The sequence below is a fragment of the Sinocyclocheilus rhinocerous genome, unplaced genomic scaffold, assembly GCF_001515625.1.
Source record: "Sinocyclocheilus rhinocerous isolate Xijiao unplaced genomic scaffold, SAMN03320098_v1.1 scaffold1247, whole genome shotgun sequence".
Taxonomy (NCBI): domain Eukaryota; kingdom Metazoa; phylum Chordata; class Actinopteri; order Cypriniformes; family Cyprinidae; genus Sinocyclocheilus; species Sinocyclocheilus rhinocerous.
Window position 1 is genome coordinate 331,921 of NW_015630573.1, and position 15,393 is coordinate 347,313.

Here is a 15,393-nt window from a genome sequence, read left to right on the forward strand (position 1 = left end):
CACATATACATATATACAAAATACACACATTATGTAAACACCAACTTTTATTTGACAGCACTAGTATGTGTATAAATATATATATATATATAGGTAGTGTAAGACGTTTTTTTGTTTATATATGTGCATCATACACACTTTTTGCCTTTGTAGCTGTGATGCAGAGTTTGGCACGTAAGAATGAATGGCCACTGGACAAGATGAATTTGACTGTGGATGTGACCAAGAAGTTCAAAGAGGAGTTTAACCAGTCAGCCAGAGAGGGAGCCTACATCTATGGCCTTTACATGGAGGGTCTGTATCATTCATCCAATCACAGGGCACTTCTGTCAGCCAATCAGAACCCTCAGCCAATTAGAATGCTTTCTTATATTATCTGAGCCATTTGGGTGCATTTGAATCTAAAGTCAGTGCTTGTGACCGCAGGTGCACGCTGGGATATTCAAGGTGGGACAATCGCAGAAGCACGCCTGAAGGAACTAACCCCCAGCATGCCTGTTATAGCTGTCCGAGCCATCCCAAACGACCGACAGGAGACGCGCAATACCTACGAATGCCCCGTCTATAAAACCAAACTACGTGCTAACACATATATCTGGACTTTCAGCCTGAAGACCAGAGAGAGGCCTGCAAAATGGGTTCTGGCAGGGGTCGCTCTGCTGCTTAGTGTGTGACGCAGAGAAACACACTCAGAATTGTTGGTGAAGATATACTCTATAATATGCATTGAAATAATAGTTTTTAGCCTTATTCGAGCTATAAAAGCAAATTTAGTATATTACACTTTCAGTATGAAGTGGGGTCCAAATGTCAAGACATTGTAGATTTAGAAATAAAAGGTTTTAGGATTTTGAGAAAAGTTAGACGTAAAATTAACTATTAGTTTAAAATTCTGCGCTTTTTTTTGCTCAATAATCGACTGAGGATTTTTAAAAATGTGTTGTATTCTAGTGGCCTCATATTTTTGGATTCCACTGTACCCTATCTCAGTTTCTGAGATTTTAGTTTTTCCCCATTTCCACCTATTCGATAGAATTTTGCAGATGGTGCATAAAAAGTCTATTTTTCCACAGGTTCTTATAAATATATATATATAAATACTGAGGAAGTATATATATATATATAAGTGTGCTTTTTCAGGTTTTCTACAGGTCTTAAAGTATAGCAGAAAGTAAAACTTAAATTAATAAAGTCATGGAATTAACTCTTGCATGCATTGCAAAAAATGATCTTCCTCAGTATTTTAGTTTTCTAATACAATATCTAAACATCAAGATGATACATTTACTACAAATGTAAAATAAACTAAATTAAATACGCTTAAATCAAGAACAAATATTTGTCAGTGGGGTATAAAACTTGTTTTCCCCTAGTAGATTTTTCTGAGCTCACTGACACATTTGTTCTCGTTTTAATAAAGTTCATTTTGATCAGTTTAACAGAAAAGAGGACTTCTTATTTAATGTCATTTTGCTTCTTAAGTAAACGTATCATGATTTAAGAATCTTTAGATTTTTGCACTGGAAAACAGGACAAAAATACTGCAAAAGAACATCACTTTTGATTTTTTTCCATATTCTAGTAACTCTTTGTCTGCAACTGAGATTTACATTGTGTTCCCTTCAACCTATTCCTTAAATTTCGCTTGGTCTCAAAAAAGCCTTAAATTTAACTTCATCAAACCTGCAGAAACCCTGTTTTTCCATAAATAAAATTTGTGCAACATTGTAAATTAAGCATTCTGTCCTTTATTAATTTACACAGTTGTGCGTTAACTCTTGTAATATTCACAATATACAGCATAAATATAATACATACCAATATATCCAAGGAAGAAAACATTCTAACCTGCTGTTATGTGTTGCATTGTATAAAATACAGTGTCAAACATTTAAAAAAATGCATAAAAACAATTTTGCGAACAGCACTAGTTTTAAAAAGTGACACTGTACAAGATGTTTCAAAGAGTTTGTGCAAAAGATCGCAATAGTAACGTATCTTTCTCTTGCTCTCTTCCCGCACTGGCACGTGTCCTGGCCTTATCCCACAATCCCCCCAAAGGCAAACCCACTCCTGCCAGCTTCCTGAAACACCAGACATGACTTGGACCGTCTCACAGGAAACTGTTAGGTCAACGCATGCCGTGATCACAGCGGTCACACGAGCCAGTCGGGACAGCCAACGACATACCTGTGTGATGAGCATACACTGATATGTCACGATGCTCCGACTCCAGATTTCAGCCTACCAATCAGATTCATTCATTCATGAAGAAGCTCTAAATCTGGTGGCCCTATGAGTAAATTACTAAATTAAGACATGCATACATTTTTCCCCTTTTTTTTTTTTTTTACTGACACTAGGAAGACCGTGTTTTTCAATGCATCTCATTAAATGTGATTAAGTGATTAATTCAACTAACTAACTTTGGTTAAACATGCAGTCCTCCTACACATGAACTAAATGTCATGTTATACTGCAAAACTAAAAGTGTGCATTTTGTGGGTTCTGTTAACGTAGATCTATCGTCTGGAAGACCAGGGATGACTGCTGCTACAAAAGCTAGAGCTTTCACCTGCAGATCACATTCTCCAGATAGATTTCTACAGATAAACACTGCTACAGCTTCAGAATGAAAGAACCTTCTCTAATGAACCTGTAAATTGCATAAAGAAATGAGGACAAAAAGCAACATATAACACAAAAGGGCTTTTCACGGGGCCAGTTTTAACCCTGGGTTAAGCAGCCGTATCAGCACTGAATGAAATCAGGCATCTATCTTGCTTTAAGTGCTAGAATCCAAAGGCGAGCTGTTTAGCAACAGACAGCCAATCATAAACTGTCTCAATGCTTACCTCATTAAATATTCAATAAGGCTTTCAAGCATCTGAGTAATACAGCTCAAACTGCAACATGAGCGGACAACCAGAGGGGACCTATGTGGCAACATTTCCACAGATGGACAAGAAGTTATTAAAACATGAATTTGCCTCTTAAATATGCAAATGATATCTAACCAGGGTTAAAAATGACCCTTTAAGTGTTAAAAGCCCCCAGGTGTTTGTGGAGTGGTCAAACGTTCATCTGTGGTTTGAATTACCCACTATGAGGGCCAAAAAATGCTGCCACTTTCGTTGACCGTCAAAGTTTTGTCAAATTCAATACTGAGACATGATATTGCAATACTGAGAATACTGTTACAATGCTTAGTGGGCTCTGAAGGGACAGCGTGTTGTTTCTGAATGTAACTGTCCTGTGGAAATCTGATATGGGCAGAATAATGTGATATTTTGAGATGACAGTTTGATGATGAGGCTTTGCTTTGCAGAGTTCAGTTCAAGTAAAAGATTCTTCCTGAATACCAGGAAATTTCTAGTTAAGTAAATACATATATAAATCTCAAATAAGTGATAGGACAAAAAAAACAAGCTCATGTCACTTGATTGCCAATGCAAGTGTTTTTTTAAGAAACATGCAAAAAATAAACACTGCATTTTTTCCCAGCATGCATCTTTCATTAACATGGTCTAGTATGTTACTTCCTGACTGCCATTTCATTTATATATTTACAAAATGAACAACCTTTAGACTGATACTGCATTAATGCATCTGTTCACCAGCTTTTGTTCGACGCCTAACTATGAGGGACACTGAAGGTCGTTTTCAGTTCTTTGCATATGACTCTTCGGTTTCGTTTTCTCTACCCTGAATCTAGCTGTAGCTGCAGTTGTTTTGAAGGGAGGAGGTTGAGCTTACTGTAGATTTTGTTCTGTCTATGCATAGTTACATGAAAGCATACAGAAGTGTGACTCCTCTATGAGGCATTTTGATTCAAAAAATCTGAATATTACAACTCAATCCTCATGATTAAACATTGCTCTTACTGTACTTCCCCCTGGGAATTCTGTTGTTATTGGATTCGGTTTCACGACCATGAAAACTGTAACCTTTGACCTTATGTTACTCCTTTGGACAACCAGGATCAAAGGAGGGCCTGTGGAGACCCGCCTCCCACTCTGGCTCCGTCACCAATGGAGTGGCGTGCTGACGTCAGAGGTCATCTCCGTGGTAACTGTCAGAGGTCATCTCCGTGGTAACTGCAGGCGTTGGAGTCTTTGGCTTTGCAGGTGTTCTCTAGATCAGGACTCTGCAAAGATGAAAACAGATTACACATACTGCTATTTCTGCCATTTGAATGTACTATTGCAAAGTCACCCAAAATTGGCTCCAATCTGGCAACAATTTTTAATCGAATGATATTTTGCACAGCACAGTGGACAGATGCTTTGTGAACACAGCCTGTGTGTTACCTGTGTCTGCATGGCAGTGACGGGCTGCACGGGTTTGTGGTAGTCTGGACTGACGGCCACAGTGTTGTACGCCGGAGGTCCCAGAGTGCTCTGCCTCTGGAGCAACTGTAAAATAGCCTGGATGTCTGATGTCATCTGCTCTTCCAGCCTACAAACACACACACACACACACGCATAATGACGCAGAGATGCAACACAGTCTCTGACCAGCAGATGGCAGCAGGCACCATTCGATCAACAGCACAAAGCGTTCTGTATGTTAAAGCTGATGTTTTAACTCATATTCTCTTAATTTACTCTTTCATGTGACCTGATTTTTTATCTCACTTTCTCTCACTCTCTCACCTGTTTAGGTGTTCCTGCAGTAGATCCAGTCTTTGCTCCATTTCGCCGAATGTGATGTCACTTTCACAGTCGTCTCCTCCTCTGTCCTGAGATTTCGCTGAGTCATCTGCATTCCCACAAGGCCATTCTTCAACACACACATCTAGAGAAACACAAAATCCCAGTGCAATTAATCAGACACACAAACATACAAACCCAATGATTCATAAACATATGTAAGATGAATTAGGTTTGTATGTTGTCAATTGTACTGCACACGCACATTTATATATGCATACACACTATAACAAAACATATGGCACCATAACAAGACAAATGAGATATAGCTCTCACACACACACACATATACACACGTCATTAATTCTCTCAACACTGCACCAGTGTGCCCTAATATAACAGCTGCAAAACCCAGAAGCCCAAGAAAAAAATGTTTGTGTGTGTTTGCCTCAACAAGATATTACACCAAGCTCAATCTTATCATACGCTCTAGTGTCGTCTTGTAATATTTAGAGATGAGAGAAGGAAAAAGAGGAAGAGAAGCTCCCTGGCTGTGCAAGTATATCAGCAGTCATTGTTCACACATTTAAAACCTCTTCTTTACTGTACAGAGTCACAAAAAATTGCAGCACATTTGTGACTCATTGTTTTCCTCTAGTTATTTATAAATTCATTTTATATACTCTGATATTGCAATTTTTGGAAATATTTTCTACAAGGCCTTGTATACAATACATTTTATATATAGGCTCCACAGAAAGGGTTACCAATATTAATAATGCCATCAAATACACCTTAAGGTGCACATTAGTGGAATATTGATATTTTATTATAAAATTGTTACAAACACATTTTCATAAAACTACTCGGTCATACTTTATTTTAAGGTCCAATTCTTGCTATTGACAAGCCATTAATTATGACTTTTGCCTCAATAAACTCCTAATTTGCTAGTTAGTAAGGTAGTTGTTAAGTTTAGTTTTTGTGTAGGATTAGGGATGTAGAATATGGCCATGCAGAATGTGCTTTATAGGTTCTAATAAACAGCCAATATGTTAATAATATGCATGCGAATAAGCAACTAGTTAATAGTGAGAATTGGTCCCTATACTAAAGTGTTACCAATTACTACAAACACCAAACTTCCTCTACACCAGGGGTTTTCAAACTAGAGTCCATGGCATGCTAGAGGCTCAGCAGAAAATGTGATAAAAAAATATTTTTTTTTAAGATTAAATATAATGTTCTAATATTATATTTAATCTTAAAAATGTATATTTTTAATGACACTGATTATTTATGTTAATTTAATGTTTAACACACACACACACACACAAAAATTGTAAAACATGCTGCAGTGGAATTATAAATATGAAAAGCACTTTACAAATAAATCTGGATTTAAAAAGGAAAAAGGAAATAGTCTCTTTGCTTTTAGTACAGTTACAATATAAAATATAATTTAATTTTAAAAATGTAGACATGAAATAAATTTTTTTCACCTACTAATTCTTAATTAAAATGTCATAATTTGATCTTCCACTGAAATTGCATACTCTCTGGTCCAATCATTTCATCTGCTTCAATCCCGCCCCTTACAATTGGCAGCAAGCTTGCAATCAGATCTGCCTCCATCCAATCAGCAAATCATGAATAACCAAGTCCCTGCCCTATATTTTTTACTTTTCCAATAATCTGTTTCACTCAGGTGTACACCACACAATGGAAAAAAATTATAACTATTAAGTAATGTATTGTAAAATGAACAATGAATTACAATTTGTATTTAAAGCATAAAGAACATCTTGATATGTTTCAAGTAAAGTGTTACTGTAGGGCACCCTTGAGAATGAGTATGTTATACCTTTGTGAAACAGATTGTTTTCAACACAATCTTTAGAGTATGTGTCAGGGATGGTGTTCAGGTTGACATGAATGGATTGACTCAAAGACCTCGCCATTTCTTCCTCACCTTCCTCTTCCTCCTCCTCCTCCTCTCCCGGTAACGTGCGAACCTCTCGATCTCTTCCCCTTTCCCTGTCTGTCCCGCTCAGTCTGCTCGGAGAACCTGAGGGAACACAAAGTCCTTGCAGAATTACACACACAGTTCTCACGGTCACTCTCCAGATTGGACCTTGAACAAAGAAAAAGATAGAGAGGAATGTGCCAGCAAGAGAGTAAGAGATTTGGCCGGGATGAATAATCCAAACAGCAGGTTATGCAGGGACGGGGGATAAAACGGCTCTTGACCGTTCAGGTGAAATCTGGCACGTTGCAACCACACAATAACAAACATCTGTCTGTGGCCAACAATCACCATGGTAACAGCTTGAAACCCAGCGGGAGAGAAAAGAGACGGGTGGAAAGAGGAGGGGAGGTGACGGGGGAAGGGAAGCAAAGGAGGCACCAAAAAAGGAGAGAACAGTGGAGAAGAGGAGAGGAAGACGGATGCGAGCAGAACGGGAGAAGCTCCTGACCTGCGGAGCGGTTCCTCTTAAAGCAGGGTTTGGTCTTGACGTCAGGATCTTCTGTGTCTGAGTCACTCACAGCCGTGTATAGGTTCCTCTGAGGAGCTGTGGCTCCCTGCCACACACAAGACATCATCACATTAGGCAAAAGGCACTAACTTTATTTACTCTAGCAACATTAGAAAGTAAAAAAAAAAAACAGATTGGCTTTCTTCTGTGGAACATACAAGCTGACTTTCTGAAGAATTTCCAGACCATTATTTATATATAACGACTTCAAAATGACAGAAGAGCATCATCAAAGTAAGTCATGCTCATGCCAAAAGGAACAGACCAGAGCACAAAGAAATAGTTCACCCAAAAATGAAAAATTTGTCATCATTTTCTTACTTGTGTTGAATATAAAAGAAAATATTTTTGAAGAATGCTGGTAATCAAATAGTTGATGTTCCCCATTGACTTCCATAGTATTTCATTCCCTACTATGGAAGTCAATGGGGACCAACAACTGTTTGGTTCTTCATAATTCTTCAAAATACCTTCTTTTGTGTTGTTCTACAGGTTTGGAATGACATGATGAAGTAAATGATGAGTAAAAAAACTTTCATTTTTGGGTGAACTATTCAGAGGTAATTCGGTGAAAATCTTGACATCCAATAAATCAGTGGACAACAGCCCACCAGAAAGCGGAGACTATAACAACATCAATTTCAATCTCTTTGTCACAAAAAAGTCAAGTGAGCTTTATTGTCATTCCACTATATGCGGAAACATACAAAAAAAAAAAAATGACACAGAACTACAGTGCTACACATGTAAACGGACTGCATACATCTAACCTATTGATAGACAGAATGTAACCATACATTGACTTTACATATACTTTAAAAATACACTTTTGGTTTATGTTAGGGTTAGGGTTGTATTGTTAATTTGAATACTTGGAATATACAGTAGCACAGTGGCCCTCAACCTTTCTGACTCCAAGGCTCTTCAGTGTCCACAACAACATTCACTTTTCCTGTTGTTCATATTTACTTGATAATGATTTTTAAAATTATTTTTACTTTCAATTTCTACCTGATAAAATATTTTTGAACTTGGCATGAGTAGGAAATGGTAAAATCATAAAAGATATTAAAATACCCATGGGTTTTATTAATTTACATTACTTGTCCAGGCCTAGAAATCACACATTGGTTGAAAACCACTTCTTTTATGTCGCCCTTTTTTAAAGATCTACTGCCTATTCTTTGTAACTGCATTAAGAGTAACCAGTACCCATTCCTTTAAAGGGGTCATCGGATGCCCATTTTCCACAAGTTGATCTGATTCTTTAGGGTCTTAATGAAAAGTCTATAACATACTTTGGTTAAAATTTCTCAATGGTAGTGTAAAAAACCTGTCAAAATCAGCTCTGTTTTCAACAAGTCATTTTAGTCCATGTTTCTTTAAATGCTAATGAGCTCTGCTGCCCCCGCCCCTCTCTTCCGTGGGGTGACGAGCAGACTGTAAACTTTAGCCCCGAAACTTGCTAACTAGCACATATTAGGACAGGCGATTTGCAAAGATTCATAAAAAAAACCCTTATACTCACTTCTTCTGTAAATGAAGCTGGATCATGAATGATTCGCGCGAACAAACGCATTCAGGCAGATCGGGGATCAGCGCATTGCCTTCAAAAACGAAAGTAACATTAATCCTCTGCGTCTTCAGCGGCTCAGATGTCAGGAGGAAATGACGACTGCTATGTTCATTATTACATCCAACAACAAAACACCTCAATCGCTTAATCGGAGCCGTTCTTGTCTTCCCCTGCACCGGAGTCGACACAATGGCGGACAGCTCTCAGCTCACTCTGGGCGGGTCTAAGTTAAGACGGACTTGTCAATCAACTATCGTGGGAGCGGCCTGTGCAGACCTACGTCATTCTGCCAGGAATCTCAGAACAGCCTGATTTGAGAAGGATTTAAAAAAAAACACTGGGTGGATTTTTATCATTATAGGGTGGATGTGTACACACACTTGAACACATTTATGTTCAAACAACATGTAAAGTGAATTTTGCATCCGATGACCCCTTTAAAGTCTGCGTGAACCGGAAGTTCCTGCCGACTTTATTTCAGTGTAGTGACGTATTTCCATCTGAAACGGAATATTGAGTTGAGGGCAGGGTTTTATTTTTGCGCTCCTCCTCTCTGTCTCTCACTCATAGCAACCTAACGGTTGGAGGGGTGTGTTTAAGGATATTCTGCCCAAGCCGTCAAACTGACGTCATCAGAGAAGGAATGCCATTCCAGAGCGGAAGTAAATGTTCAGATTTTGATTAAAGATTAGAGACAAACCATTTTTTTCAGCAGATTAACTTGCACGGATTAATTTTTCACATCAAGACTAGCAATGTGCGCTAATAAAGTAAATAAAGTCAATTTTGATTTCATGCGGACTTTAAGACTTCTATTTGTAAATGACTATTATGAAGGACTATTTTCATGTGAAAACTACTGCCATAATTCACAACAACATTCATCAGATGATGATCAGTTGCTGTATATTACTTGAATATTGTTCAAATTAAACGTGGGTTGCTATTATCAGCTGTTTCCTTCATAATCTATTTTTATCTACTGTAATTGTTGCACAGTATATTTATATTTCATTGCACAGCCTGCTGTATATTTTACAAGGCATTCTATTTCTATAACGTTACTCTACACCATCATCTCCTCAATCTTCCATGTCCTCACTTGTATGTGTTTGTCCACTCTGTATGCCCAAAACTAAAGTAAATTGTCCTTCTAAGATTAATAAAATTAAGTTATACAGTTTTGTATTAATGTGTTAATAGTTAATGCCATGATTTTTGAAGATGTTATGCTTAATTTTCATAAAGGGTCATGGTGGACTGGAGAATAAACTATATAGTCAATGTTAGCGTGGAACATTTCGTCTTTTTATTTCGAAACACTAAGCAATTATAGCTTGTTGCTTTACCTTGGCGTTCTCATCACGCAGGTTAAACGTGAGCTCCAGATTGGACAGGAAGTAGTCTGAGAATTCAGGATACATTTCCAGAACCTCCAGAAGATCATCTCTGTAGATGGTGTGGAGGTCGCAGTAGCTCAGCGCTCGAACATCTGCGTTGGCTTTCCCCGGTTTGGCGTACAGATGAATCATCTCTCCAAAAATATCATTCTTACCTGAGAGGTGGGCGTACAGTGATCAGAAGAGAAGAGAGGGAAGAGAAGATAAAGCAATGAAGGAAGAAAATGGACAAATAGTTACATGGGAGAAAGTAAGTTCTCATATTAGTATTAGTATGCAAGTGAAATTTCACATGCAAAAAAAGTCAATTATAGTAGTGATGTATGAAGCACAGCACACACAGAAATCACTTTTTAAACCAATCAGATTTCTTAAAGCCATTGCAAAATCTGTGGGTAAATCTTTCACCCTCATGTGAAATTCCTAATTGTTTGGATTCCTGCTGAAATTGCCGGATTGCAGTAAATGTAATCACACCTTATGTGTGTCAGTGCTGTCAACAAAATAAGTTATGCAAGGTAATTGCTTGTTGTTTAATTAAATACAGTTAACTAAAATGATTTTATTGAATGTACATCTTTTAAGTTGAAGCATGTCACTTCTGTGGCAAAAATATTGGATGTTGGCAAATACGCTTCCAAAACTCCCTGTCTGCCATTGGTCAAACAAACACTTCTTTGGAGGAATCAACCTTCAAATAGCTTACTTGATAATGATTTTGTGAGTCTTTTGTTTAATTCATTAGACGAATCAACTCATAAGAGTAATTTGTTGTGAACAAGACAACACTTGTAGACATATGTGTGCTGCCAGTGAAGATGAAATAAGTTATCTATTTGTTGTCTCTGTAATATTTTCTTTATTTCATCACATTAAGTTTAGAAAAAATAAAAAGGTAATTGTGACTTTTTATCTCACAACTGTGATTAATATCAACTGTTTTCTGAGAATTGTGAATGTAATTTTGGAAATGTTATATATGATGTTGTGCATTAATATAAACAAAATATTTTAAAGACGAAATGCATTTCATGAAACCGATAGACCCTTTCGGTCACGAGATGTAAACTCAAAATTTAGATAAGTCAGAATTGCTTGATATAAACTCATCATTCTGAGAAAAAAGTCAGAATTATGAGACGTATACTCGCCAATCTAAAAAAAGTGAGAATTGCATGATAAAAGCCCACCATTCTGAGAAAAAAGTCTGAATTGTGTGAGGTAAAATCACCAATCTAAAAAAAGTCAGAATTGCAAGATATAAACCCCCCCCAACCCCCATTGATTGCAAGCTCACAATTTGGGTAAAATATATCTTGATAAGCACTGAGGTTGTGATATTTCTAAAAGCCCCTGCAAGCTTCGTGAGGACATGTGCCAAGAGAAAGTCAAGGCCTGACAGCACATTTCTGCGGAGATACATATCAAAGGTCAGACCTGACAAACAAACGACAGCCACCTGCGCAGCGGACACCTGCCACCGGATCTAAATCTGGCTCAGGGTCGTGGCTAAAGCCATTAGTGCTGTATATTATATATAAATTATTTGAGGTGAGTATGATATTAGAGTAACAGCCAGAGCCAGAATTAGTGTACAGTGATGAAGTGTCCATCTGCAACATTTCGTAAGACAATAGATTCTTGCTGTGGTAGTGATTCTTCAACTGAGACCTAAGAAAACATATGAAGCAGGAGGTAGCTTCTCTCAGCAATTTTGTGCAGTGTACAGCAAGTTTCTGCTGAGTTGCATGATTGGGTAAGTGTGTGTCTCTTTTTCTTTCCCTGGCCTTATTCTGTTAAAGCCAGCTTGCGTAGGAAGAGAGATGGACCATTTAAATTCGGCTTACCCTCCTCCACCTGCCCGTGCATGGATGCGACTGGAGACTCTCAAGCATGTGTGTGCACGAGTTTAATAAATGCGCCTGTAAATAATGAAACTAGCTCTGTCACTCGGGGCTCTCCGTCACACTAAGTGACACTTCGCAAATCTAATGAACAAGGGAAACATGCACCACACTGCCGTCACTCTCATTCCCGCATCTTCTTATTTAATTACAACCCTTCTCTGCCTCGTTCTCTCACTTTCCTTCAGCTTTCCTCTATTTCAGTCTCTCTCCATCTATAAAAAACATGATGAGCTCATCACAGGAGAGATATCCTTGAATGAAGGACAGCACTTCTTTCATTAAGTCTCTTATTACCTCTGAGCCTCTGAGATGTTTATATTAAATTTAGATGAGTGTGCAAGTGCCATATTGTAAGACAACCCATTTTCCACAGCATTCCAGTAATCTGCTATTTGGACATTGATACTGTACTTATTATAGGATATATATATACATATAAACTACATTTGTCCTTTTGTCTCCTCCATCACTTCCCATTTAGATGCCCAGCCTTTTAGATGCAAAGCCAACAGCATCTGTAAAACACTTCACAATTTCAGCTTTCAGCTTGAAATAATGTAGACGGGTCTTATTTTTATATATTTTTTGGATTGGATTGGATGGTAAAATATGGTAGATGATGGTACTTTTCCCTTCTTGTGTGGCCTTGGTTATGAGAACAAAAAAGTTATTTTGGAGAAAGTAATACTTTTTGAAGTAAGATTATGATTTTTTTTAGAATAATATGCACCAAGGACATTTATTGTGTGGTGGAAAAGCCTACTGGTTAAAGATTTGGTCCAGTAACCAAACTCTATATCAAATATAGATTCTAATCACAGTAGCTAAGTTTACATGCACTCAAATAGTCTGTCTATAACCGGATTGATGGATCAATCGGACTGAAAATCCTTCCTCTGAATGAAATTTCGATTGAAAGGGGTGGTTTAGACCTGAAATAATCAGATAAACAGGAAAGAATTAAGCATTTAAACACTTGAATTAGACTATTTTCCTAAATTGAATTTAATGCGTGATATGTACTTAGTATAGAATACGTGCCATTCACATGTGAACAAATATGTCAAGTCAAGTCACCTTCATTTCCATAGTGCTCTATACAATGCAGATTGTGTCAAAGCAGCTAGACAGGGATTATCAGGAAATAGAAGAATAAATTATGGAAACTGTGAACCGCACTGTAACATTTAGGAATCATAAAAACCTTCAGAATCTGAAATCAAATTGGATTTATTCTGATTGCCGAAAATTAGTGCATTTCATCGCAACAAAGTTTTGGTAGGCTTATTACAGGCTTACAGTGAAAGTTTGTTTAATTGTTCAATGCTCACCCAGGATGGCCATCACTATGTCGTCTCGGAGGATCTCGATAGATCCCCTGGCCACAAAGTAGAGGGCCGTGAGAACGTCCCCGCAATGCACCAGCGTGTCACCCGGTGGGGCATGAGTGGTCTTAAAGCGCATCGCCAGTGCCCGTAGGCATCCTTTGGTCGCTCCGCCGAAAGCCTTGCAGCTCTGGAGCAAACTTTGATTCAGATGAAGACAGATATCAGCCTGCAGGCACTCTGGAAAGCCCTTCAGTACCTGCAGAGAGGGAAAAGAGAAAGAAAAAGAGAGAAAGAGTGTTCCCCATGGAGAAGAGAAGAAGGAGGGCAGAATGATTGCAGGTTTTAAGAGCTTTGTGTTAGAGCTCAAGATTAAACAATGCTAATATAGCCCTGTCTCCCTCAACTACAAATACATAAAAGATGAAGCACAGTATGAATATGTCTGGGATTATTTGTTTCTGCTGCATTGCATTGTGTTTGCCTTTGATTTGCTTTTGCATTTTGTAACTAAACCGACAAGCTTGTTTGCAATGCTTCACAATCGCTCGCGTTCGTTCGTTCGTTCTCTCTCTCTCTCTCTCTCTCTCCTTCGAATTCATTTCAATAAATATCATCTTTATTTCACTAAAGAATTCTACCTCTAACGAGCTGTAGATAAAATAGTCTAACAAATTAAAATTACCGTTATTTTCCGGTCTTTATCCGTTCAGTCAGATTTTGTGCTGCAAAACATCCATGACAGCCGTTGTCCATGCTGGCAAATAATAATGGCCATTCGACGTGAATTAAATAAATAATTTTAATAGCACGGCCATTTAAAACCAGAGGGTCTACCATGTGCATAGTAAAGCGATCACTGCAGACAATCCTTTTGGGTGGGAATTAATGTAAACACAGATATCGGATACCAGTCGTGTCTAAAGTGAATGTAAACAGATGTGCCAAAAAATCGGATATGGTCAAAAGATCGGATCTGTGCATTAAGACTTGCAGTGTAAACGCAGCCAAAGACTGGCATGAAAAAAAAACATTAATGTGCAATAACTATCTATCTGACTGACTAACTAAATCTAATGCCTAATAAAATGGGAAATGTCAATACGACCTAGGCCCATCAAAGTGAAACTGATTTAACTTAAGGAAAATAACTGAAATGGAACTGGGCAAATGTCTGTGTGCAAGATGAGTCACAGTACACATGCCATTAGCTTTGTAAATAGAGTTTTAGATTTAACATCTGTCTTCAAATGGACCAAACTTTAATTGCTTTAATTGGCTATAACATTTAGACTATGCTTACCTTATAAAACGGTACGCATTTAACCCAACACTGCCCGCGGTTAGACATGCACAGTTTAAAAATCAACTGCATGCTTCAATAAAAATATACAGACATTACGGAAAACATTAAAAATAAAACAACTGCAGCTTTTTTGGTCAAAAGCAAACATTAATCTATACCTCCTGCTCACCAGGGTGTTGAAGTCAGTCCGTTTGAGTGCGTATAAGAAAGAGACAATGCATATCAGATCACTGCGTAGACACATGAACACATTTGACATTAATACTCTGTGACTGAGATACATATGTTTGAAACACTAGATAGCTAACACACTGACACATAATGCAAACACTGACTGATAAATGCATTTATTTATTCGATGACAAATTCATGTCAAGGGGAAAAAAACTTGGCTCTTACCATGTTCATGTCGATGCCATTGGTGTATGTGCATGCGTGTTGGAAGTACTCCTCCAGTCTTTGTCTCAGCGGGTTAGGGATCTGGTGGAAACGAATGAATTCTTTGACCCGAAGCATCTGCAGATGGTACCGAGCTGTTCCTGAGTACAGTCGCTGAATTATAGCAGACACATTCCCAAAGATACTAGCATACATCAGAGCTAAAACACAAAGAGAGAAGGCAATGGTCAGGATTTAAGTTATATATATATATATATATATATATATATATATATATATACACACTGCACA

At 37.9% G+C, this 15,393-nt stretch overlaps 2 protein-coding genes across 3 annotated transcripts in view; one reads left to right on the forward strand and one right to left on the reverse strand.

Moving 5' to 3' along the window:
- Positions 1 to 674, forward strand: part of dnah9l (dynein, axonemal, heavy polypeptide 9 like) — a 38,061-nt gene extending 37,387 nt beyond the window's left edge. Inside the window, exons 74-75 of the mRNA XM_016553068.1 lie at positions 154 to 294; positions 427 to 674. Coding sequence (XP_016408554.1) covers positions 154 to 294; positions 427 to 674 — 389 coding nt within the window. The remainder of the gene's footprint in view (positions 1 to 153; positions 295 to 426) is intronic.
- Positions 675 to 1,771: 1,097 nt separating this feature from the next.
- Positions 1,772 to 15,393, reverse strand: part of LOC107740592 (potassium voltage-gated channel subfamily H member 2-like) — a 34,920-nt gene continuing 21,298 nt past the window's right edge. For both annotated transcript variants that reach the window (XM_016553064.1, XM_016553063.1), the window contains 8 exons: positions 15,103 to 15,302; positions 13,404 to 13,656; positions 10,115 to 10,320; positions 7,130 to 7,235; positions 6,517 to 6,720; positions 4,656 to 4,797; positions 4,311 to 4,458; positions 1,772 to 4,147 (listed from right to left, as the gene is read on the reverse strand). In XM_016553064.1, coding sequence (XP_016408550.1) covers positions 4,076 to 4,147; positions 4,311 to 4,458; positions 4,656 to 4,797; positions 6,517 to 6,720; positions 7,130 to 7,235; positions 10,115 to 10,320; positions 13,404 to 13,656; positions 15,103 to 15,302 — 1,331 coding nt within the window. In that variant the 3' untranslated portion in view covers positions 1,772 to 4,075. The remainder of the gene's footprint in view (positions 4,148 to 4,310; positions 4,459 to 4,655; positions 4,798 to 6,516; positions 6,721 to 7,129; positions 7,236 to 10,114; positions 10,321 to 13,403; positions 13,657 to 15,102; positions 15,303 to 15,393) is intronic.